The sequence below is a fragment of the Seriola dumerili genome, unplaced genomic scaffold (genome assembly GCF_002260705.1).
Source record: "Seriola dumerili isolate Sdu_G_001 unplaced genomic scaffold, Sdu_1.0 BDQW01000393.1, whole genome shotgun sequence".
Taxonomy (NCBI): domain Eukaryota; kingdom Metazoa; phylum Chordata; class Actinopteri; order Carangiformes; family Carangidae; genus Seriola; species Seriola dumerili.
The window spans coordinates 1,056,685-1,083,034 of NW_019174648.1; the positions used below are offsets into that span (position 1 = coordinate 1,056,685).

Below are 26,350 nucleotides of genomic sequence, written 5' to 3' on the forward strand. Positions count from 1 at the left end.
TAATGAGAGCAGCCGCCGCTCCTAATTAATTTGATGAAAACACAACGTGGAGCTGAATGATGTGAAGATAATGTTCTCTCATTAGAGAGGAATCATTGAGCAGGAAGTGACAGCGTTATTTATGTGTCCATCGTCGGAGATAATGAGCGGGAGGACAAAACGTAAAAGAAACATGGTCGTGTTTTCAAGGGTGATAATAAACCTTTTGTAATGAATGCTTAATGAACTTCCAAAGTCGGCTCGTCCTTCCTCTGGTCTCATGCATGTGTGGTGGAAAATAACAAGTCCGTGTACAAGCTTTATTCACTTGTGCTTCCTTCACAACACTTCCTGGAGTGTTTCCTCAGTGCTGATGTGAAGAAATGAAGCATGAGGGAGAAGCAGGTCAGTTTCTGCATTAGTGATGTATTTTTAGTTTAATACAGACGTAGTAGAAAGAGAGAGAGAGAAAGAGAGAGAGAGCCTTTGGTAAACTTCTTTGTCCCTCGCCAACGGAGCAGCAAAGCCTTCAGAGGGCAGAGTGGGGAGATGGTTTGGTCAGTTTTAACTCTGGGTAGGTTGGGGAATCTTGATTTCAGGCTGCTTTAAATACATATAATATAACACATCAGCCCCAGGAGAGATCCCACCATGACGCACACGGGGGTTTTAAAATGAGCGCCACAGTCGCTTGTTCCGTGTTTTGTATCATAGCAGACAAAGACCTGTTGTCGAGACTCCTCCCAGTTTTCATCAGTGGAAATCTTTGAATGTTTTGCAGTGTCCATTCCTAGAAAACAATTACTGAAGCATCATAAAAACCTTTTGTTAATCACAAAGTTAAAAATGAGTTTCAGTACAAGACGGGGCGTTTTTTTCTTTCATCTTCTTTCCTTCTTACCTGAGGTGTTCAACTTCAGGTGGTGAATCCCAGTCTCAAAATATATGAAGCAACATGAAAGTAGCAGAATATAACAGTAATTTGAAGGAGACAGGGAGGCAAGATTAGACTATCAGCTTGTTAATGACCAATCCATACATTCTGTATGTGGGGAAAACGAACATCAGGTAAAACGAGGATTCCTGCTCCTTCCTCACCGGTCACATGTAGAGCTGCGTGTCTCAGAAATGATCTGATTTGGGAAGAACTTATGATTTTATGATCAGTTAATCTGACAAAAACACAAATATCATGTCGTCTGACTCCAGTGTTGTGTTGAAGGTCCTCACCTAAACCCTCACTCCGACCTGCAGGAATCTAGTCTCCAAACAACAACAGTTAAAACTTTCTGATAATTTAGGGAAAATAAATGACCTCATCATCACCTGAGCGGCGGTGATAATCTGTCTCACTTGATCTGGGCATAAACACAAGCACCCATGGGAGAGATGATTATACACAGTCACATTAACAGCAGCTTGATGGAGAGGTGGAGGTGAGAGAGAGAGAGAGAGAGAGAGAGATGGAAACGGAAGTGGAAAGGCAGAGAGAGAGAGAGAGATCTGACGGGAGGCGAGGAGAGAGACTGAAGCATCTGTTAGCGATCAGAGTGCAAGTCTTTTACTTTATCACTTCATCAGGCGAGGGCTACAAACACACAGACCTTACGCAAACACGCCATGGCATCACAAACACACATTTTTAATGCATTTCTTTTAAAGCCTTTAAGCTCATGTTTAATGCAGTTGTAACAAACACTGAGGATATTATAACGGTAAATCTTAATTTCACAATTGGCTTTATTTCAAGTATCCAAAAGACTCCGGTGCAGACGCACACACACACACAAGTGTGAACACAGTTGGTTTAAGCAGATGCTGCTTTGTATGTATGACGTGTCCCCCGAGTCCTCCCGCCAGCGTCTCCTTCCTGTTTGAGCATTAGCATGTTGCCTCATCTCACCGCAGTTTAACAAATGGGTTTTCACCTTGATCGGTGACCTGTTTCCGTCCAGACCTCGTCTCATTCTCTGAGGAGAAGAGTTGCTGCTTTGTGAACATCAGTTTGTGACGGCGCAAACGCATTTTAAGGCTCAGCTGTAATCGGCGCCCTGCAAATGGTGCGTTTTGAATTCGAACCACGGCCATCATTTGGGCCAGAGCTAACATTAGCACGTTAAAAAACAATTCGTTTTCAGGAGGGCAATGATATAAATTGCTGAATGTTTTCTTTTTTTTCTTTTTCTGGCTTCCTCCAGCGTTAGCAAGGCAAGCGACCAGCAGGGTTTTAAAGCCAGTGTTTAGTTGTTTTCTATTGAAATGTGGTTGTCCCCATCCTTTTCTTTCAAATGCAGTTGTTCATCTTTTCGTGCTGATGATACAACCACAAGATTATCACGGTCGGTCGCGGCTTGGGAAGTGCTCATACGGGGGGGGGGGGCTATGTGGTAAATGAGTTGCACTTGAACTTCTGGAACTACTCCTGGACGACTTAACTTAATTTCTAGGCCACTTTTCTAGATGGCCAGGTCATCAGGAGAATCAGATTCTGTGGTCGTGCGTAAATGAGACATCAGTTAACATAGCAATTGCCTCGTTATCTCAAGGACTCGAATGTAACCACGTCTTTCTCAAGCTCACAGAAATGCATATGTTTCTGTGAAGTGTAGTTCTGGTTCATTGTACTCCCCTTTCCTCCGTCCGTTCCTGTGTGGTTTGTCTGTCATGCGGTTTTAATTGTCTCCCCTCCCTAGTTCCTGGTATTGACTAAAGCCACACAAGGGGACAGAAAATCTAAAGAGGGAGACGGATCCGGACTCCAGATTGTTGAATCTACTCTTCAGAGTCCCCCGAGAGTCAGGGCGGGCTTTCACAAACCACACCAGTGTGGCCAAAAAATGTATCGCATCTCCACAGTCTTGGTGTAGTGTGGGTATTAAAGTGTTGAAATGTTTTTCACCATTAAAAAAAACTCAACAAAGGAGCCAGACAACGCTGGACGCGGCACATTATCCACACATAAGTAAAGCGAATCCATTATATCTGAAGCAAGGGTGACTCGGCACAAGTGACTGATCGCAGCGTATCAACAGGATAGCTGATGGCTGATGGATCTGTTCTGCATGCATTCATGACCGATGGCCTGACGCCTCATGAAGAACGTGTGGTTGGGTTAAAGAAGGTGAATGTTGTAGAAGTAGACGACATAGAAGTGTCTGATCATTTGAGATCTTGTGTTGAACGTAGAATTTGAGTTGCTGTGCGGTAAAACTGTACAGGAGTAGGAAATACTCTAAATTCCCTGTGTGGAAATTTGTCTCACACTTAAGTTCCAGAAACAGTTCATGCATCGAGGTACAAAGCGATATCATCTACATGGTGACTTGATATCCTGTGACGGAGGGTGGAAGTTGGAGCTCGCAGCGGGGATCATGAAAGGCCCGTCTGTTCGAGCATCATCTGGAGAGTTGAGTGTTTTCCTAACGTGAGAAATTTGAGTTTCCAGCTTCACCAGGCCGTCCTCTAAGTAGTCCTGTGTTGTTGGACAATTTGATAAAGTAGTTCCCAGGGCGCCCTGTTGTGCAACTCTTGTTTGGAAAGAAAAGAAGTTGGGAGCTCTAATAATCTGGACTCTTACAGAATATTATTAAAGCAAATATTGTGTGCGCAGTTAGCTAAAAAAGAAGAAGAAGAATTGGCATGCAAAGTGTTTCAGTTTGTGAATCAGCGTGTGACTGCACGCTGACATCAACAGAAAGTAAACAGACTTACATTCTGCCAGTTTACATCGTTGGCACACGTAGGCGCAAATCTGTTACTGAGAGGAAAAAATACATGAGATGATGCAAAGGTTTACTTTGTCTAAACAGACCGACGATGAGTCATCTTATTCTAAATGTCAGTTCTTACCCCTGGCATTTTTAAAACCAAATCTGTGCGGTGACGAATATCTTATTTTGATCCAGGGCATGGATCTGTACATCTGTTACACCGAGAGAGAGAGAGAGAAAATAAACCAGCTAATGCATAGGTTCACTTTCTCTTAGCCTGACCAAGGCGTCATGACACTTTGGCTAAATGTCAGCGCTAACCCTCGGCCAGACGAGGCCTCCCCAGCCTCTGTGGGTAACTTTAATCCAGTGTCACCACAGTCCGTTGGTCTGGTGACGTTAAGCATTAAGGCCGAGGCCGATTTTACCCCAATCCCCATTATAGACGTGAGACAGTCGCACACATGTGGAAGTATACATCCACGGGGACTTGCTGAGGTGGAGATGAAGACTGAAAATCTCCTCCTGTGTGCCCTATGTGCTGAGAGTCTCTACAGATTTGTTTAAGGATTTTATATTATAAACTCATTCTGCCCAAATTGTCCTCCACTGTTTCAGCATTTTCCTGTGTATTAAGGCCATGTAGGGGAACATAGATCAGTATAAGAACTCCTACATGTCGTTCTCATAGTCTGGAAAACATCCGTCGGGGCCAAAGACAGAAACCAGAGAGCTACAGTAAGACTTTAATTTGTGATTCCAGGTACAGTATAAATCCTGGAGTGGTTTTTATTAGGAAAAACAGTGTATACGAAAGTTACAGTGGCAAAAAGCACCTGTGGGACTCTTCTGGAAATACAGAGCATTGTCTAACGCTTTCACGACGATCAATCTTTTCCCATGCATTTGAACGCATCAGTCCCCGTTTCATGATGGCTTTGTTTACTAGTCATGAGGAGTACGAGTCGGCGTGTGAAAACAGATGTCACAGCTGTCAGGTTGCATAATGGGAACGTTTTTTGTTTTTGTTTTGTTTGTTTGTTTTTTGTTGAAACCCTTTTAGCATCTAGTTGTTGTTCTATTCCACACTGTCTAACCGTATAACACACAGCAGCCTATATATTATTTATCAGTTTGAATCACTGAAGCTTTATGATCTCTAAACAGTCAAAACTCAAGACTCCATCCATCGTTTTGTGCATTACTTTATCCTGTATTTCCTCGAAGTTCAGCCTGACTCGCAGGGTTTGGCATCGTGGGAAACTTTGTGATCTTCACTAGAATTGGAAATAAAAGTTTGTGGGTTTGAGAAATGTTTGGCTGCACAGCGTGAGTCTGTACTGACTGTCCTGCTGGGAGGGCAGTGATGACTTTACTTAAACACATCTGTTGCTAAAGATTAAACCGGTGCTTTCTAACCCTCTCGTCTTATGATCTCTGTTTACATGGAGCTCCTTGTCATGATGCACAGGTTCTTTTCACCAAAAACAGTAACAATTTGAGGTAAAATGATCTTATATTTCACTACTGCACGTTGTTGTATCAGTACTTAGGGATGCACAGTTAACAAACCAGAACAAATACACCACTGGCCACAGCACCGTTACCGTTTTGAGTGTTATAGTTTCTGGCTTTCACAGAAAGGCGGTTCCTCTTCTCGAATATTAACTGGATCGACTGCATCTGTTGACGGAAATATCACTTCCTAAATTGAGTTTTGCAACGTTCCTCAGACTTGATATATTGTTTTCCTCAACGGCTACGTGCAGGGATTTCACCACACAACGCACTGCGCGCATAAATTAAAACCACATTTCAGTCTGATGGCTTGAACGGGTCGTGAGGCCCCGGACCCTCAGATCTGGAGTGTGTTTGTCTGGATCTCGTTGACCTGTGGTGGCTGCATCTCTCCATCAAACACGCTGCCTTTACTCCCTCGCTCTTTCACTCCGGCTCAGATGTTTTTCCTGTTTTCTTCAGTCTCTATTTAAACTTCTTATTCCGTCTCTGTTATCCTGCTTCACTCTGTTCTTCAGTATTCACTCCGTCTGTCCTTATCCCTGTTAACTGCTGTGTATATACTGGTCCCAGTCTACCTGTCTACTCCAGTGCTGGTTTATGTGTGCGTGCCTGTGGACTAATGGAAGACAGTGTGGGTGCATTTGAACCCTCCAGGCTTTTTGTGTGCGACTGCAGGAAAAAAAAAAAAATCCTAAAATTAACTCTGACTTTAAAGATTTTGAGATTAACCCAGAATAATCTCCATGGGGAAGCTGGATCACTGCACACAGAAAAAGGGGGTCACATTATACCGCTGTCATGGCTCCGCTCCGACAGAGTCTCAGGAACTTCATTAACTGGAGCTCAGCCTGTCTAAGCATTTCCAGATAAATGCATCCACTCGAAACAAAACAAAACACAAAACCATCTCTTTCAGATCACAGAGAAGAAAAACACAATTTCCAGCTCCCCACTGGGGAATATCTAAAAAAAGTTTCATCCACTAACAGTAACTCAGTAATATTATAAGTATTCTTTTCTTCAGTTTTCTTCACTGCTGTACAGGGGCGACACAAATAATTCAATACACATGCACAAAGGCTGAGATATCCTCCAAAAACACCAGATTACACATTTCCCTTTTATGCATCTCCACTGTCGTTCGGCTGTCCGCAGCTTTCTGCCCGAAGCTCGAGCTGATACAACCCCGATGACATCTTTTTTAAGATCATTTTCTCAGACTTGACAAGGCTGCACTTTGTTATACGCCAAGTAAACTCCTTATGTAATAAATGCGTGGAGTGCCCCCCACCCTCCCCCCCTTTTGAAAAGGAAGGTTAGACGAGACATTCATTGTGCAGAAATCTCAGGGACGACAGACAAAAGTGAGTGTGGCACAAAAGGGGAAAGTAATAAAGACGTAGGCAAAATGATGAAAACTAAAAACTGAATAAAAGGGAAAAAACCTGCAGTGTATTGTTAGTCTTTAAAGGTTAAAGTGTTTAAAAAGAAAAAGAAATTCACACGTAGCACAAGTCGTTTTAATGTTGTATGTAAAAGAAAATGTCGTGACACCAGAGGGGGAATGAAAAGGTTTGAGCTTGTTCTTATTAAACTTAAACTTGACATTCATTAAACTGGAAGAACACAGAATCATTTGACCCTCTGATCCTCTGATTGGACATTTACAAAGAGCATTCAGCCGCTCTGTGCCATCGAGAGTTATTGACCGTGTGATTACGACTCCTCGCTTCTGCAGAATGGATGGATATATGTTGTAGCTTAAAGCACAAGGTCTTGTTAAAAGCAGGGACAGAGTTGAGTGGTTGTGAGTCACTGTTAGTAATTGAATTTTTTTGGTTCCTTTTTAACTTGATGGTTGATGGATAATGTTCACTGATTACAGCCGCTGCAGATTTCCATCCTGTCTTTTAAGCTTTGGTTTTTTGGTTAAATCGTCGTAAGGGAGCAGAAATGTTGTTCCTCCATCTACCTTTCTTGATCTTTACATTCTTTCCTCGTTAACCCGTCGTCCTCCACTCTCGCTTCTCGACAGGGGGACCACACGTGGGCGACCATGTTGGGACAGAGCGTGCGGTTGCAGCCGGTGCCTATCCAGAGCCTGTCGGAGCTGGAGCGAGCCAGGTTACAGGAAGTCGCCTTGTACCACCTGGAGGAGCGGGACCTGGACGTCAAGATCAGCATCCCCAGAGGTACGAGAGAGGACAGTGGATACAGTGATGCTTTTGCATGTTTTTAGTTTTGTCTTTTGGCTTTTTTGCTGAAAGACAGATGAGAAGATTCATACCATGTTCATGCCTGTATGTTAAATATCAAGCTAGTCTGGAGTCAATTAACTTAGCTTAGCATAAAGACTGAATACAGCTAGCCTGGCTCTGTCCCTAGTTAGAAAATACACCTACCAGAACTATTAAAGGTCACTGTGTTTCCAGTAACTAAGTTGTTCAATCTCTATAAGCAGAAATGTAGAAAAATATCCAGCTACTAGCAATAGCTTCATATTTAGCTTACAGACATGAGAGGGGCATTGAGCTTCCCATATATTTCACTTGTAAGTGTCTCACAAACGAGAAAAATGTAAATATATTTAATAAGGGGGGGGGGTAAGTGTTCCTAAAATGATTTCCAAAGTTTCATGGTATTTAGGATTTGGCTGCCAAAGAGCAACTTTTCCCTAAACAGGAAATACCCAACTTCATATTAGCCTTTGGTCAAAATGTTCATGTTTGGTAATTCTCAGTCTTTTTGTGTTTGATATCGTTTGAGATCTTTCACATCTTGGCTGATTCAAGATTTTCACAGATTATTAAAATGAATTTATTCTCAAAACCTTTTGGAAGGTTCAAAAAGTACACAGTCTGTAGATAATGGGTTAAAACACTGAAACACACTCGTATGCGCACAAAAGGCCTGGAGTCAGGACCCCATGATGATACCGCATGCTTCTTGATCAATGGGACTATCGACGGTTTATCTTGATCGTGAAGCGAGCTGACGGTGACATGGTCAACCTGGCGCCAGTTAAGGAAGATCTGACTGGGTGAACCCACTCCCTCAGAGACTTAGGTTGAACTGCCCTTGAGGGCGAGGTCAACCCTCCAGCAGTTGGGAGGGAGCCATAACAGTCCGTCAGTGAATCTGAGGAATGGCGCTGCGCTCTCAGTCGACTCTCTTTGGTCAAAGAAAAACATTTAGTACAAGTGTAAACTGTCCAAGCTGTCAGTTATGATAAGAAAGGATGCTGTATGACTTGTTTAGTCATGCACATGCCTCACTCGATATCTTAAATACTACTGAAACGATGCTGAGTGGAGTTCGGCATTGACCATTTTTCCCCCCCCCCCCCCCAAAAATATGGGGCTAGTTGTTCAGATAAAAACCGGATAAAACTATTATGAAAGAATATTTTGCAGCTGAGCTCAAATTAAGGTTATTTTAAGCCGCTTTAAACAGTGTTTTTGTTTTTCTGGTGTGGAAGAAGGCATTTCTCAAGCATTGAAGCTCTTTCATTAATCTCTGATAACAGCAGGAAGAACCTCAACACTTTCCCCTCTGCTGCTGTTTACTTGCACAAGCCATTCCTCCTCTTGCCACTGGAACGGTTTATGTGCAGTCGTCTCACCCATCTGAACTCTAAACTACTAAATCCAGCCAATAAAAGTGAGATCGTCTCACTAACAAACCGTAAATCTTTCAAACACCTCAAAAAAGACCGCAGACCGGGAGGTTTCCTCTCGTATTTGATGGGGCTGGAGGGAGCGGTGAGGTCACGGAGATTTCAAGCTGATTTCAAGAAACAAACACAGCTGATTGGTGTGTGTGAATTATCTGTCAGTAGTTCTCCTATGAGACCATTTGGTATGTGAGCTGCTTTTCTCAGACTCAGCTACTCTCTCCCATACTCCTGTTCTCTCTCTCTCTGAGTAGTTCAAGCTCAATTATACCTCATCAGCAGTCGGGGATTTTAATTCCCTCAAGGTCAAAACTTGCAGAGCGGGAAACAACCACTTTACTTTCTGCAACTTTTTCTCGAAGCCACGTGCTCCAAAGGGCAGTTTCAAGGTGCTCTGTGAAGTTTTCCTCTCAATAAAACTTCTATAAAGTTTTGCACGCTTTCAATGAAAAAAATTAATTAATTAAATCTCACAAAAGTCTGAATACTTGGCTGAGGTAGAGACATTCGCTCCACTTGACTCTTGTTTGTATCTTTATCTGCTGAATGCATTTCCTTCCTCGGGAAACACTTGAAATCTTGGAACTGGCTTTTTGTTTTTTTTTGTTTTTTCTTACATCATTGTTTACTTGTGAGCAAGCTTCTTCTTCTCTTAGTGTGAAACCATCGGCAGGAAGATCAGCCGTGTGAAAACACCGTGCTCACAGGCTGCTTGCAGTCCACAGGTTACTTACAGGTTATATTGAATATGTCCTTTTTCCATGGTGATTGATTATGATTATTGTAATTTTTTGTGCTTATGTTTTATGGGATGTGCACATCTACAACACATCTGGGTTCAAGCTAAAGGGAAGTTTGAAGTTTTCCATGCATTTTGCCATGAAAGAAAGCTAATTCGTACCTGAGTTATTTTTAGTCATTAGTTCATTTGAACCGTTAGTCAGTCCGAGAAACTCTCAGTTTTACCCCTGTGACATAGGCATGATGATGTGTTTACATTCAGACCAACATACATCCTGTGAGACTCCCGCTCCTCCCTACTCTCCTCACTTTCTGGAAACCTTTTGTCCTACATGCATGTTCTTCTCTCTTCCCCCATCTCCCATCAGGCCCGGGTGAATTAAACAGTAAAATTCATGGGAAAGTGAGTAAATCACTTCCTGTTTACTGCTTCGTGACTCAACCTGTTCAGATGTTTTCAGGAGCCAGAATTTCATGGATTTCCATGGTCCGGGAGAGCCAAACAGTTAGTCATGGTCTCTGCATCATATCTTATATAATGTTTGTTCTGAGTCATGCATTATCAAAATCATAGACTGCAACTTTTATATTCAAAATCTGGGATGTGTCGGATGCCATGTGTTCCCCTAATAGAAAAAACACCTCGCCTTGAAGTTGCGATTTGTAAGCACCAGCTGTACTGACCCAAAACATGGCTTCAGCCCACGTAAACCCAGTCAGAGAGGGAGGATGTGGAGCTTGTAAAAAAAACAAACACTCATACCCTCCGTCTTTTCATTGGAAGTGAAGTTGTTAGGTGATGGAAAGAGGCAGATAACTGTGGGACAGTTTAATTTATAACACCGAAAACTGCATTTTCTTCCCCAACAAGTGAATGAACTAACAATACCTCTGATGCTAATACACTATAATACAAGGATTAGTGCAGTACATAAAGGGAATGTTGTATTTTACTCTGAAGGACAAAACCTAGTAGTATTGTGTGTATTTATAAGCATGCATAACCTAGCTGACAGTGTATTTAAGCTCAGTCATAACCACATCTGTCCAGTTAGGTGCTATGTAGTTATAGACAGCAGCTTCACCAATTTGTTTATACTTATATATGAATACTTACATTAATAGATTAAGTCTGTTAGTTAAATGGCACGACTATAAAAACATTTTTTCATAGATACAACTGCCCTCACCACGGCAATCATAAACATGAATGTATAATAAGGCTAAACGGTTAGCATCTGCAAGGGGGGAGCTAATAGTCACTACAATTCAATTTAAAGAAATGTGTACCTACATTTTACACACAGGAAAACAATTCACCTGTTATAAATAAACCAACCAGCTTCTTACAACCTTAGATTTGGCACCAACGGTAAGCTAAAGCTAGCGGTAAGCTAAAGGTAGAAGTAAGCTAACAGTAAGCTTAGGCTAGCTTGACTTTCTCTGCTGCTAACAAGCTTTAGCTAACCAATTAAAACAGGGTAACTGAAGTCTGTTTTTGCACGTTTTATATTCATTAATATTCATTAATTTACTCTTTATCTAATAAGTTATGTTTAAAGTTTTAAGCTTGGAACATTGCAAACATAGCCTAAAATAGCTAAATTAGGGTAGCTATTGTATATACTATAGTGATGTCTTTTTAATTTTTTATTTAAAGAGTACAGATAACAGAAAAGATGTTTATTTTCTTGTGTACTGTTGGATCATAATTTAAATGTCTGGCATGCAGACTCTGTAAGTAAGTGTGGGAACCTTCTTTCTCAGTTTCTCCCCTGGGGTGAAATCTCCTCTGTCCACCCGGTCTGTCACGGTCTCAGCATCACCTCCCGCCGCCCTCCCCTCCCTGTTTCGGGTTTCTGTTGCTTTGTCTCCACTGGGTTTCTTCTTCTTCTCCACTTCTGTTTCTCTGACTTTTCCTCTCTCTCTCTCTCTCTCTCTCTCTCCCCTTCTCCACACGGCTCATCACTCCTCTAATTTCACCTCGCTTCTCTCTATCACAAACATATCTTTCACTCTTTTGCTCCTCTTTATCTCCTCCTTTTTCTTCTTTCTCATTTCCCTCTTTTTCTCTCTTCCGTGCCATAAAACCGCCCTGGTTTGTTTGTACAAGCTCGCTTGTTTATATGCCAGTCTTTACATTCATGTACATGCACGGCTCCATCATGTGCTGGTGTGTGAGTGAACCGTCTGTGTGCATGAGAGTGTGTGTTTCATTGGCAGGTTTCTGTGGATTCTTGGTGAAATGTGTCAGTTGTTATGAGACAGATTTGCTCTTATTTGGTTCGGTGCTGGGTTCGTTCTCATGCCCCACTCTCTGGATCTCTCTCTGCAGGGACCAGCTCGCTCTCTTCTTCCTCTGATCTTCTTTCTGTCTTTTCTGTATTTCTCTCACTTTATCCATCTTCATCTCAGTCTGCCTCCTCTCCACTGGGTCCTTCTCCCTCCTTCGGTTTCTGCTTTCAAACTTAATTTTCGAGCCAAAATTTTCTCTAAATAAAGCGTCTTTTTGCAGCTAATAAGATGCGGGTTTTACCTCATTACTGTTTTCTCTCTTTCCTTTTCTTTAAATCTTTACTTCTTCAGTTGTTAAACACCAATATGTTTTAATCCCTCAGTGGTTTCCCTGAGAAGTTACACTTACAGCAGCTTGAAGAAGAAAAATGACCCTAGGGGTCGTTTGTGGACGCAGATTATGACCCATAATTACATTTTATTGTTAAGGGACATCTGACAGTCTAGTGGCACCTTAACCGTAACCATGGCAACGAACATCCTCTATTTTTGCCCAAGCCATTGTTGCTTACACCTAACCAACCTATCCAAAGCTTTACCATGGGATTGTCACATCATAAAAAGGTTAGCTTTTTATTTTCCCACTGTAGTTTTTAGCAGTTTATCTGTGGAGTTATCTCTAATTCAGGAAATGCTCCGTATCCGAGGGCCGGGGCAAACGACCCTACAATTTATAGTCGTTAGGGTTGGAGAACTATTTGGCTTGAGGAATTCAATGATGCACCTGATTTTAAATAGAAGCAGCTGAGCACATGGTGAAACGGCTTTAAAAAAGCCAGATGGAGGGTGCTGGATTCAGGCGACTGGTCGCCATTTTTGTACAATTTGTTATCGGCCCGTGATGCAGTTATCTGAAGGTTTCTGCCAAGAACAAATAATGATGCAAAACTGCAGGAGAAATATCTGAGAGTCTTTTATACTTGGAAACCCCAGGTCTGTTTTCCCTCTCTGTGTTTGTCTGTCATCTTATCTCTCTGTGAATGTGCATTATGTAATCATTCACTGAGTTCATATGTGTGTGTACATGTACACACACACACGGTCGGTCGGTAGGAGATCAGGCTCAGCTGGAGGTGGCGTGTGTGTGGTGGGAGGGGCCGAGCGCTTTGGAAATAAACTTTAATTTCCTGTAGTCATGGGAATTTGACCTCTTTATCCTGACAGCACACACACATTCACACACATTCACATGGGCACAAACACACTTTCTTCTCCTTTCCCTTGTTTTTTAAAATTTTGCAAATTTTTAAGGAAGGAAAAGAGACAAATTCCCACCTTTTTAGCATCACAACTATTTCACAAGGCACATTGTGCAATGTTGGGAGCCCCGCTCGTTCGTTAATAGGGAAAAGACCCAAACTTGAATTAGTGATTTCTAAACAGCAGCTTTACAAACCCAAACAATGGATTCTTCTACGTAAGCCCAGTCAGAGGGGGAGGATGTAGAGCTAGTAAAAGAGTCGAAACAAAACACACACACTATAAACACAGTATAAACATAGACGCACAATAGAGCTGCTGCAACAGATGCCCACTCATTCTTATTCGTCAACCACCAGCACGTAGGCACAGATTTGCTGTTGCTGCACTGAAAATATCTTCATGTGACTGAAGGGGCTTTAAGGAGGCACAACATGTCAGGAATGAATGTTTTCTCACAGTCCAAGTGAAATTAGATTGAATTTTTATAGCTCAGAATACAGGTTGTCTTTGTAAAACTACACATCCTAAAAGGGATTTTTCCATCTGTTGGTGTCATGACAGCGTCCCGTGTCCCTGCGTTAGTTTTCCCACAGAGAAATTCTTTGCATGTAGTCGATGAAAGCATTGAATTTTACGCTTAATCACATGAAGCAGTAACATCATAACAGCCTGTGACATAAGAATGAAAGAGCCACTGGCATTGAGCTGCTGCTAATATTAGCTTTCTAGCTAATGCATCTCTCTCATGGACACTTTAGGATATTCACTTAAAAACCAATGAGAACGAACATGTAATGTGTTAAAATATAAAATTGAGCTTAATCCTAAACTGTATTGAAGAATTGACAATGTTGAATTTATTCGAGGCTTCACTGCTGCCTGACGAGCTAACGATAGCTACTGTAAGCTAACGATAGCTAAGCTAAGCCTTCTGTGTATACACAGTTATCTTTATCCACAAATCTTTATTTTTTCATTCAGTACTGATAAAGGTTAGCATTACATTTGGAAATCATTTCAGTGCAAGGGAAGAGATGATTTCAGATGTTTTAAAGGTTGATTTTTTTTTTTTCCCTTTTAGTTTAAGGCCCTTAAATATTATATGTATTTCTCTCCAGTCTTTTGTCATAAACCCATACACACACACACACACATACACATACACACTAAAGCCCTTTGTCTTTCATGTCTGGGGCGGTACAGCCATTAAGCAAAGGGGCTATTCAAACAAACAACGAGGTCTCGTCCATTGAAAGGCTCCGTGCTATTCTTAGAACTGAGGAAGAGGTACAAGCACTCAGAAGCAAAAGATAATAACTGAAAGAGAGAGGAAAGAAAAGGTCGTAATGACGGTTTGAATTGGCTGTGTGTGTGTGTGAGTGTGTGTGAGTGAGAGAAAGAAGAGATGATTGAGTTTATTAAGTTAATTCAGAGCAGATAAAAGGACAAGAGATGAATGTTTCCTTCATGTATAGCTGAGTGTTTGTGCAGCGATCCTTCATTAGTGGCATCTTAACAAGCACTGCACATGGAAATACACATGAACGGTGTAAACACACTTACATAACTAAATAAATGAAAGACAGACATCAGAGAATGAATACAACACAGTCTTCATTGTTCGGGCATTGTTTGTTGGTGATGCACATACTTGAGCATCACTAACAATTTTATTCATGGTGACTTTTTCTTTTCTTTTCTTTTTTCTCCCAGAAATACGCAAACGGAGAAAATCTCTGCGCAGGAAGTTTGACTCGTTTTCAAAGGAAAAGAAAGAGCGAGGTGAGTTCAACATGAATACACTCGACACATGTGGTCAAACACGACACCATCTCTGACTACATTTGGTCTCCTTTCATAATCCGTGTTGCCATGTGAATGTGTTTTTTCTTTTTTTCCTATGACGCTCCTCCATGACCTGACACCCACAGACTCGGTGTTTGCTGCAGTAAATATGACCAAACACAAAAGCCCCTTGTCCTTATTGAAACGGCATCACCGCCACTGACGTCCAGCGGCTTTTACCGCTAATGGTCTCGCATACTTGAAATACTGTGTTTATAAAACATAAGAGGCTCAGGCCTGCAGACTGACTCACGCAGGGTTCACTCAGTCAAGCTTGTGTTTCATTGTTTCTGCTGCTTTCCTGCGCTGTTATAACATAAACTAAATAATGAATGGGCACAAACCTCGTAGAGCTCTTGCACAGTCACACTGTGTCAGCAATACAGACGCAAACACAGCTCTTTCAGAAGGGCATGTTTACGTGCACACCGCACCATAAATAAAAGCTTATTCATTACAGTTACGTTGTTTAAAGTGATGTCATTTCTCTGTTTGCTCATGTTTTTTAACCCAGCTATCGGATAAATACAAACTCTTCTTGAAATTGCATCTTAAGTGACTGATTAAAGGAGCTATTTGTAAGTTTTGCTATTGCTACATAGCTAGCGTTAGCATTAACAGCTGTTTACTTACCAGTCTAGAAGAAACACTATGAGATCAGCGTCAAACTACGTACGTAAACACAACGATGGCTGAAGCTCTTGGCAAGACTTGTAAGTAGCTGTTGATGCTAACGGTGGCTATGTAGCAATAGCAAAACCTTACAAATGGCTCCTTCTTTAAAAAGTAGTGTGGCTAATCTCTCTTTGACATGCTCTGTTGTATTTTTGTGATTCCAACAATCTTTGATTACCAACCAAATAAAATAAGCAACTGCCCCAAAGGTTTCAATATTTTGGGGGAAATAAAGGCACAATCATAACTAGAGCTGACGTGATTGGGTTTTAATTGTCACTCTTTCGCCCTCTCGCCCTCTCTTTATACTTCATCATAATTTACTTTCTCTACCTCCCTCTCCTTTTTTTCTCTCTATCTACACCATGTGGCCAATCATCTGCCAATGTGACCCCAACCTCTCATAAAGAGATGTTCTCTATTCCCAGGTGATTATCACAGCAGGGCGAGATTCTAGCCAAAACACACAACACACACAACACACACACACACACATACACACACACACATACACACACACACTCTCCCAGGATGTCTGTGCAGGTCTGTAAATCCTGCCTCCAGCCTCTTACACACAGGGACTTAGCTGAAGCCAACCCTGCTAATCAAAACACAGAACATTGGGACCTGGCAGCGCTCCTGCTGGCTCTGCTCCCCCACTACTGAAGGCATGACTGTGCGGCCTTCAGGGGTCAGCAGGTAGCAGATTACATGTAACTGGATTACATAGTGGTAACTGTCATCTCGCTGGAGTTGGTGTGGGAGAAGAAATTGTGTTTTTGTTGTTGTTGTTGTTGTTGTTGTTGTTTGCCAATATGTTGGGCTGTGAGGAATAATGAGAAAAAACACAGTTTTGCCCTTGATTTGATAAAGCATTCCTGTGGTGCATAACTCTGAGATCTCAGATGTGTGCTAGGGTTATAAATGGATGAAGGCAACATCCAATGAGGGAGGAACTACTCGCCTTTTCAAATGCACAAATTTTCCTTTTTATAAAGATGCAAGAATCTCCCACCGACGCGTTAACTCGCTTTCAAAGCTCCTCAGACTGCGGCTTGTTGATCTGCTGTCTTTCCCCTTCGGCGCTCTCTTACTACGTCATAGAACAGACAGATGGTTCGTCCAATCACCTGCCAAGTATTTATTGGAAAGCGCCTTCCCTTTTCCAAGCGGTTTCCAACGAAACCTTCCCTGATGGTTCTGTGTAACCAACCGTTTGGTGCATCAAGGTTTTTAACAAGTTTTAGTTCTTTAGTTGCTGCTTTTAGGTCTCAAATCTCCTTGCAGAACTGGAGAATACACAATATTTGATGAACATGAATAATTTACTTCCATATAAATGCTAATGCGGGAGGAGTCTGGGGGGGTGAAATGGCTGAAGGCAGCTGGTGGTGTCGCAGCTTGGACACAGAACCCAGTGTTGGTGTGTGCGGCTAAAGAGCGAGGGCCAAATCTTAATTTGGACGACCTGTGGTGTTAAGAGGTGAGGACCTGCTTAAAACAAACTAGGTCATGTGTTTGTACCTGTTTGAGACAAAAAGCCTGCCATCATCCTCCTCCTCCTCCTCCTCCTCCTCCTGGCTGCGCCCCACTGATCTCTCACATTGCTGTCTCGACATGATGCGTCGTACAAACCGTGATGGGGAGAGACTTTGAAAACCGCCTCTCTCAATCTGCTGCTTTGGCCTCCCTCTAGTGTTTTCAGACTTTATTCTCAGGAAAAAAGGGTCAACTAGAAGTTATAAGCTTTCTATAATTTGCTCCTGTTTTTGTGTATGGACCGGGGGGGTTTACACAGAGGACAGTCTGTTAACTAAACACAAGGTTTGTAAATCTCTGGAGGACCAATATTATCATCCAGCTGCTGGTGTGGTGACAGAAAAAAAATAGGAGCGAGTGCTGAACAGCATCTAAATATATCTCCTTCAGACTTCCAGTAACAGACGCTCCCCTGAGAAATATTAAAGAGGAATAGCAGAGAGATTCCTGAACAATCAGGCATGAACCAGTCAAACACATGCAGCTGTGTTGCTGTCTGACTTATTGGCTTTACCGTCAACTGAGAACCAGGCAGCTTCTTGGACAGGATTTTATCCATATTCCCCATTGAGGAACAGCAATAAAAGATCATCAGATTAATTAGAATTATAACTGATTACATCAATAAATAATGCTGTTATGTAAATACTTAAACATAAACCCAAAAACTAGCAAATATTTTGACCAAACCTTCCTCCTTTTTTTTCTTTACATTTTATATCATCATTTCTCTGTTAATGTCTAAATGTCTTATTAGCTCTGCTGCCGGCTCTGATAAGTGTTTTCCAACAGTTCCAAGCTGCCACAGCCAGCCATTAAATCCTCAACTATTTACTTAAACAAGCACACACCTCGAGCGCAGGCAGCCAACACTGTCATCGTTGGCATTAAGGTGCCAGCAAACGTGGCTGTTCCTGCCAACAGACGTCAAGACTGAGGAATAAGCACGGGCTTACTGATCAAACTGGGCCATTAAGTGCAGTGCATACGACATCTATCAATGGAAAGAGCGCATTCTAGTTGGCAGGGGATGTTGTTTTTTTGTATTTTAAATGTCCTGGGGTTACGCGGGGTGATGTGTTTGTTTTGTTTTAGAGCAATAATTCATCGTTTTAATAAGCAGCAAGCAGGATAATTAATGTTATTAAATCAAAATAAGGTTGAAAAATGGCAGCTGCTGATGAAGATGAGAGATAAATGTTGTTAGTATGGCTGTATTGTTTCCATGTTACACCACACTGAAACGATTATGACACAAAACACATGTCTAACCTCATAGTTTCCAGTCTAGATTGGCATGCATCATATGTATATAGAAGGAGCCATATGTGGTCGGTGTGTACTGTACTAAAGGGATTGTTCCATGGGTTTCTACCACAGAACCTGGGTTCATATTTGGTTTCTTTGCCCCCTCAAAACACTACCTGCCCTGGGGGAGGCGTTTTCCGAATTACAGGCAGAAACAAAATGTTGTATCTGTCATTTTATAAAGCAGAAATAACTTACCATAAAAGCAGCCAGCAGCTACTTTGAGAACAACGACAACACTGTTTTAGTTTTTTTTTTTCATTAACTGACTAATTAACCTAATCTTTACAGCTCTTAAGATGCAGCTGAAACGCAAGGAATGCACAACCGGGACTTAAAGATCCTAATTTAACCCTAGTTTAGTTACTGTGGCTGCTTTAGTAGCTGGAACTATTTGGCAGAAAGGAGCATAACATAGTAAAAGACCATTATAATGGTCGTCTGAGTCTTTTAGAGCAGGTTTCATAACCTGGATGAGCCATTGTGTTTTACAATATCTGCTTAGTAGCCAAAAGTGAATTGTGACCGGTTTTGTTTTCCTCGTTAGCCATTAGCTAGAGACTTTTGCTTGTAGCCTCTTTTGTTTTGTTTTTTTTTTTTGTTCAAGCTCTGTGACTCCCAGCAAACTTATACGTGTGGCTAACAAGCTAATGCTAGTTGGCAACCGGCCAATAAGGAGCTTATCCGTGAGCCTGGCACCTGGTGGAGGCCCACGTGGATGAGGGCTGGTCAGAGTCGATCAGTCACAAATCAAGCAGCTGAAAGTTGCTCACTCCCAGATTTACTTTACAACAAGAAATTCTGTCCGAGAGATGTTTAATACAAGTTGATTATAAATCTCAAACTGATGTTTGATGCTGAAATTACCAAATCCTGCATCACAATGTAAGATTTAAGATTATTTTTTATGTTACATTACTGTAAGTAATGAATAAACTCTCAACTCAACCTGTGAGTTATTTCAAGATGAGTCAATCCCGTATCTTTAAAGCTTTACGGGGCATCCTGCCAGTCCGCCTTGGCTGTCTGACCCGTTTGGGACTCCTCTCAGTGTGACTGTGTGCACGTGTGTGTGTGTTGGTCCTCCATGTGTTTTCATTCAAACAATCGCGGCGGTTCACGATTCTTTGGATGTGAGCATTTTAAGTTTAGACGGAGCCTGATTAATCTGCTCGGTGTTTCCTGCTTCATGCATGTGAGTGACACATGCAGAGTGAACTCTAATGCCTCAGTAGCCTTTTATAACCCCAGTCTATTCCTGTGTATTTTAGGCGCTGTGAAAAGTGGAGGAGTCACTTTATATTCCAGGTTTGCAGGATGGATAAGAGCTTGTCCTTAAACTGGATGATCAGAGTTACAGAACCTGCCCCACAAAAATCATATTAAGGTTGTTTTTTTTTTTTTCTTAAAATAAGTTTAAAAAATCTGAGATGGCCAAAAGATAATTTAGTTTCCAGTGCTTTAGGCTAAGCTAGGCTAACCACACTCCTGCTCAATCGCACACAGACATGAGGTTGGTGTTGTTCTTCTTATCACACTTAAAAGGAGAGAAGAGTAAATGTATTTCCCAAACATACCGTCAATTCTAGAGAAAAATCTTGAAACGAGTTGATTTGTTTTTGGGACAATGTTGAAATAGAAATTACATTTAGGGATCAGTAATGGACAAATCTAACATTAGATTTCCAAATATCAAACCTGCAACCCTTATTTTTCATCATTTTTTAATTTTCTTTGCAGGTTTTTACTTCCAGAGAGCGTTAGGTTGTGCTCGTTTCACCAACTTATGAGACTTCAGGCAGCCGTGTGCGAATATTTGCAGATGATTGTCTGTTTTCTCTCGCAGATTCAATCTAATTAGCTCTCTTAATTGTTGCTGTCGCTCATTAATCCAAGCCACTGCTTTTGTTATTGTTGTTCTTAATGCCCTTAATTCACCTCTCTAACTGGATTTTTACTGCGGGTTGTGCCAGATCGAGGCGTGTGCTCGAATTGTTGTGGTCATGTGACGCAGCAGAGCGAAGGATTTTGCGGCTTTAACCGAGCTGCCGACCACGAAACCCCTGCGATGACAGCGTCAACCTGCAGCCTGTACCGCTGGCGTCGCAGTAAGCCTGTATCAGTCTGAGTGTGATGTCTGGTTTGTGACTGCGGCTGCTCTAACAGGATTACCTGGTTATCCCTCTCTAGCCTGCGCTCTCCATCCACCCCGTCTCTTCTTATACCCCTCGTCTACCTGAGCCTCTAATCTCTGTGTGAAGGGCTGTGGCGATCGCTGCGTTCCCAAGTTAACGAGGTTGCACGTTCATTTCATCATCAAGTCCATTATGTGTCCACCGCTTCAGGCTCAGCTCTCCTTCACTCTCGGTCTCTCCGCCCTTACAGAGGCACATCCACTTTAATCTCTCCTGCTCCGTTTATCCTGATACTGGTCTCTCAGTCTGTCGCACCAACTCTTCTCGGCGGTAGCTGAACATAAATGAGGCAGTTAGAACCGAACTGAGCCTGAAAAGGTAGGACAAGATCCCGAGGCGCGTACTACAAAAGCAGGATTTGGGGTTATCGAGGTAATTTCAGGTTGAACTCTGGATTTTCAGTAAATCACCATGGTAACTCCTTACTTTCCCCGGAGCAGGTGAAACTTCAGAGGATCAAATCAAAACCAGTCAACAGCCCCAACTACTAACCAATCAGATTCATCATTCCTGCAGGATCATGTCATATTAAGTGCTTTTATTATCGTAGCCTGACAGTTAAATCCAACTGAGCCAGTTGATAACCAGCTTTTGGTAGAACAGGTTATCCAGGACAGCCGAAGTTTGGTTCAGTTAAGCCAGATATCAAAAAGTTATCCTGGCTATGTTGAATTTGCTTCGTGGTGCAGGCCTCTGGTTTTCAGGTGGTCTCCGGTTGGGGTTCATTTGTGGGTGCGAAAGCAAAACAAATCAACATGATTTTGTGATTAGCGATTGTGATTTTGAGCATTAATTCGTTGAATTAATATCAAGGAAGTGATAATCCGTATAATTATGCAACAGCAAACATAAATGAATTGATAACCATGGCAACACTGTGACTTTCCTTGATGCATTATGTGTTCACTATGATTTATCATCCTCATGTCTCTCGTACTACAACACGATGAGGTGGATGTAAAAAAACAATTTCATATCACATCAAGAATACAACTTAAATAAATATGCGAAACCTTCATTACACACCTGATACACTTGAAACTGTGACGTCACGGCTTCGTGTGTGTGTGTGTGTGTGTGATTCCACTTCGTCCATCATTTCTCTGTGAACAAAAAAAAAAAAAGAGTCTGTCACCGTGGAGATGAAAGTGGAGCCATCTTCCTGTTGTGGAGTTCAGATGCTATCAGCAGACAGGAATGTGTTCTGCAAATAAAACCAGACTCAAGTCGAGGCTCCAGTTCTGCTTCAGCCTCTGATTTACAGCGTCAACGTGGTCACGCTAAATCTACTTATTTGTAAAAATAATAAAAAAATAAATAAAAATTAAAAAAAAAATGTTTTTCCTGGAGAAGAAGAAGTGCTTGTTCTAAATGTTTTTTTTTTTTTATGATTTTGACAGTTTTTCAAGAATTATGAAAACTTTGCTCCGCTCTTAAATGTCCAAATGAAGATTTAGTTTAAGTGCGGGAAACTTTGTATTTTCTATGACGGATGTGATGTTGGACACATTTAGGAAATATTTAACACTTAACACAGACTTGAAATAAATAATACTGACAGTTTCTTTTCTTTTTCTTTTTTTTTAAATTTCTTTATTAATCTTCTCATTTGTCTTGATACTGAGTTCGGGGCTGGGGTCTGAGGATATGAACTGCAAAGAGAATGAAACAATGTGGATCTGTGGAGTTATTTTTTTTATATCATCTCCCGTGTGAATCATCTTCTGAGGGCTTTTGAGTGTTTCTACCATATCAGGGAAAAGTTTGCAACCATGTCTCTCTGGACCGTCGGATTAAGCCAGATTGATAAGCACTCGCTTCCCTTCTTTATTTATTTATTTTTTTCTGACATCCAGGCCAGATTTTTTTTCTACTTTGATAAAACAAAAGAAGCTGTGTTCACTCCTCTGTTGTGGGAACTGTTGTGTTTCTCTCACGCTTAAACGCTTGATAAAGAGATGGTTTCATCAACTTTTAAAACAATAAATTAATTTAGAGGTTTTTTTTTTGCCTTGAGATTCAAAAGTATCATCAGTGTTGCATTGAGATACTTCGGGTATCTCACTCGTCTCCTCTTTTTCTCCTCTTCCATCCCCTCCTCCTTCAGAATCCGCTCCCAAGGCGTTCGGCATCCCCCTCTCCCAGGTGATCGCCAACGACCGGGCGTACAAGCTGCGGCAGGACGCCCTGAAGGAGAGCAGGCGCGACTGCCTGGACCTGGAGGCCAGCATCCTGCGCTTCCGGGCCGAGAAGCGGCAGTTCTTCAACGGGAACAAGCCGCTGGTCGGCTCCTCGTCGATCACGGGCGGAGGAGGTCCCGGGTCACCCTCCGCCAACTCGGTGGCTCCGGCGCCGATTTTTGAAAACCAGAACAAACCGCTGTCGCCCACGTTTCTGGATAACACCGGCCGAGGACAGAGGAGGGTGAGGATGAATACACACACAGGCATCTCCGAATATATATATATACTGTATATATATACTGTATATATATATATATACAAACCAAGAAAAAGTTTATTTATAAAAGAAATTTCATATAAAAGTTTTATTGAATTTTTACTTTGTGGATCCAGAGAGAGAAACAGAAATAAGCTTTATGAACGAACACAGTCACGCAGGAGTGCCTCTGTAACACTGTCAGATGGACCAGTGACCTTTGACCCTTTGACCTGCTCCTCTCCCTCCAAGTGCAACAGTCTTGAATTTCTTCCCTGTGTGTGTGTGTGTGTGTGTGTGTGTGTGTGTGTGTGTGTGTGTGTGTGTGTGTGCTGTAATGAAGGCCTCCACAGTTCAGCTAGTTAATCTCCGACTGCATCTCCAGCTGTAAACATTTTCACAACAAATTCCTCTATTTGTTTCCACAGTCGTGTGTTTGTACGTAAAATGCTGCGTTGGTGCTGTGTGTGTATTTTTTGCTCTTCTGTGTGTGTGTGTGTGTGTGTGTGTGTGTGTGTTAACTCTCTCTGCGCTTGAGGCCATCACACCCTGCAATTCCCTCCACCTTGATCTGGAAACGGTCGTTAGCTTAAGCCGGTAATGAGTATTATTACAGCCACAGCGCGCGGTAATCGAACCCGAACCAGCGATCAAAGTGCAGCTCATGAGAGTCACTGAGGTAAACACTGCACACACAGTCCGGCCTGAGCGGAGGCGTGACAAAGATAATAATATCATACTGTAGTAAAGGGTTGCACCTAATTATCTGTTGATTACTTGTTTGATTAATTCCCTGTTCGGTCTGTAAAATGTTAAGAGTGAAAATGTCCATCACAATTTTGTGTTTATTTAGGGTTTTTTTTTTTGTGAGATCAAAGGGTTTAAACCCTGAAAATATTTAAATTACACAAGAGCATCATTTCCACTGGGGGGCGTCAAGTTCAAAAAATGTATTTTTGCCTCTGACTTTTCAGTTTTCAGTTTGATTTCAGTCCCTGAAATCTTCCTAAAAAAGGTCAGTCGAGGCGAGATAAGACGTTAAAGGACAGAAGCAAATACAATATTTATCATAAAGTGTCACGTCTCTATTAACAAAATGTTCCATAGAAAATGACACGACATGAATTTTTTGTTTACTTTTAGTTTGGAAAGACCTGATGTCCAGATGTATTAGAATACAAGACTGATAGGATTATATAAATGCAGGAAATACAGTCATTTTTTCCTTTTGAACTTCTGACGTCACTCTGCAGGCCGCCACACGTGTGTAATGTCTGATTACATGTAATGGACGTTATGTAATCAGGTTGTTGAAGGAAACATCATTAATCAGATCTGGTTCAGTAAAAATGAAATAACGGTCTGTTCACTGTAAATGTAACTTGCAGCTGAACTTGTTGATCGGAGCCATAAACTTGGTTTATTTAGTTTAACATCCAGCAGATGTTTGTGAGTCAGAGAAACAAAATGTTTTTTTTTTTTTATATCTGACAAGTAAAAAACTTTAATTTAATATATAAATTAATTGTAAAGTTAATTAAATAGTCAGTTAATTAACATGGGACACAATTTTTGTCCAAATAAACTTCTCTCCCCCACACATGCCGACACACGCTCCATCTCTCCTATAAACTGTTTGAAAAACTTTTTTATTTTCCAATCTGTTTATCATTATTTAATATAAAATAAAAGTTAACCTAGTTTTTTATTTGTCTTTTCATCTTTAACTGCAGGATAAGAGTCTGAATGTTTGGTACATTGTTGCGTAGAAATCCAAACTTCACATCAAAATCCCCTATTTATGCGTTTAAATGATGAAACGGGTTTCTATTATCTGAACTGATGAGACACACACACACACACACACACACACACACACACACACACACACAGAGCTGGAGATCTTCAGGTTGATAGATGACGCAGCTGCAGCTCGGTGACGTTACACCGATGAAGGTTGAAATTTAATGGCTGGAACAAGATGATTAGCGGAAGAGAGGAAGAAGTTGCAGTGATGACTTTATAACTATAACTATAGGTCTCAGGTCTAAACTTCTCCTAATGGCAGGTTCAGGGACCGTGTATCATGCTTGATATTTTCATGTGCCACTGCTTTTCTATATTTCAGGAATTCAAACCAGGTCTCCTAAAATACTGAAATCTTTAAGACAAAACGTCCATTTACTGAATAAATATCTTCTCGTTTCGTGGCTCCTGAGCTGAAAATTCCTCCGACTCCAGAAATCACTCGCGGGTCGAAGACAAGTGATTTATATTTTCTGTGGTATTCGTTTTTTTTCAGCTCAGGTATTTATTGGATGGCAACTCTGGGATGAGACTCGTCTGTTCTCCTGCCATCCGTCTGAAAATGTTCTTTCCATTTTTTCCTCCGTCACTGCTCCTCTTTCTGTCTCCATCATCCACTGTAAATGTTTTCTTTTCCCCTGCTTTGTCTGTTTCTAATTAGTCTTGATCTCCTTCTCATCCAGTTAAACGTCAGCGTCTCTCTCTCTCTGTCGTCATCCCCTCATCACTGACTTCATAAATCACTCTCTGGATCACACGTATTAGTTTGATGTTGTTCAAAACCACGAACAAACTAAAGCAAAAGTTTCTCTCCTGATTTACATTTGGTAAGATCCATTAGAGCAGGACACTGGATCTTTTGAAGCTGATACCAATTAAAAGTTTGAAAAACCTGATCGTAAAACAGCTGCTATAACATACAGATGATACATGTTTTACTTGTATTTATCATTATATTACACTGCGTGACATTTCATTCTAGATCTGGTCAAATCATGTAGTTATTATAATTGTAATCTTAACTCAAGGTGCCACTTATTAGCTTTTTATGGAGCTTTCAATCGCATCCCACCAGAAAAAGCTAGTAAGTGGACCTTTAGTTTATTTTATTTATTTATTTATTTTTGTCAAAAATCCATTTAAATGTATTTTTATGAGTTGTGACCAAAACAGGAACATTTGAGTGTTGAAAAACAAACGTCACTGCCCTCTAGTGGACAAAGTGTGTAATGACTTTTATTTTTTAAACTCAACCTTCACATCATACAACTTTTAACTTTTCATTTCTGTTCTGAATATTATGAGATCATTTTCCTCATTAGATTTCCTGATACATTAACCTGAGGAGCAGATTATCCATAAAACACCACTCAACACCGTATGACTGGAGAAGAAATACAATTAAAAATAATCGCAAAATT

The 26,350-nt window shown here is 41.3% G+C and overlaps 1 protein-coding gene across 1 annotated transcript in view; it reads left to right on the forward strand.

The window, feature by feature from the left end:
• The window catches only part of LOC111233477 (rho GTPase-activating protein 6-like), a 62,523-nt gene that overhangs the window by 26,882 nt on the left and 9,291 nt on the right, over positions 1-26,350 (forward strand). Inside the window, exons 2-4 of the mRNA XM_022761299.1 lie at positions 7,246-7,402; positions 14,836-14,904; positions 22,792-23,108. Coding sequence (XP_022617020.1) covers positions 7,246-7,402; positions 14,836-14,904; positions 22,792-23,108 — 543 coding nt within the window. The remainder of the gene's footprint in view (positions 1-7,245; positions 7,403-14,835; positions 14,905-22,791; positions 23,109-26,350) is intronic.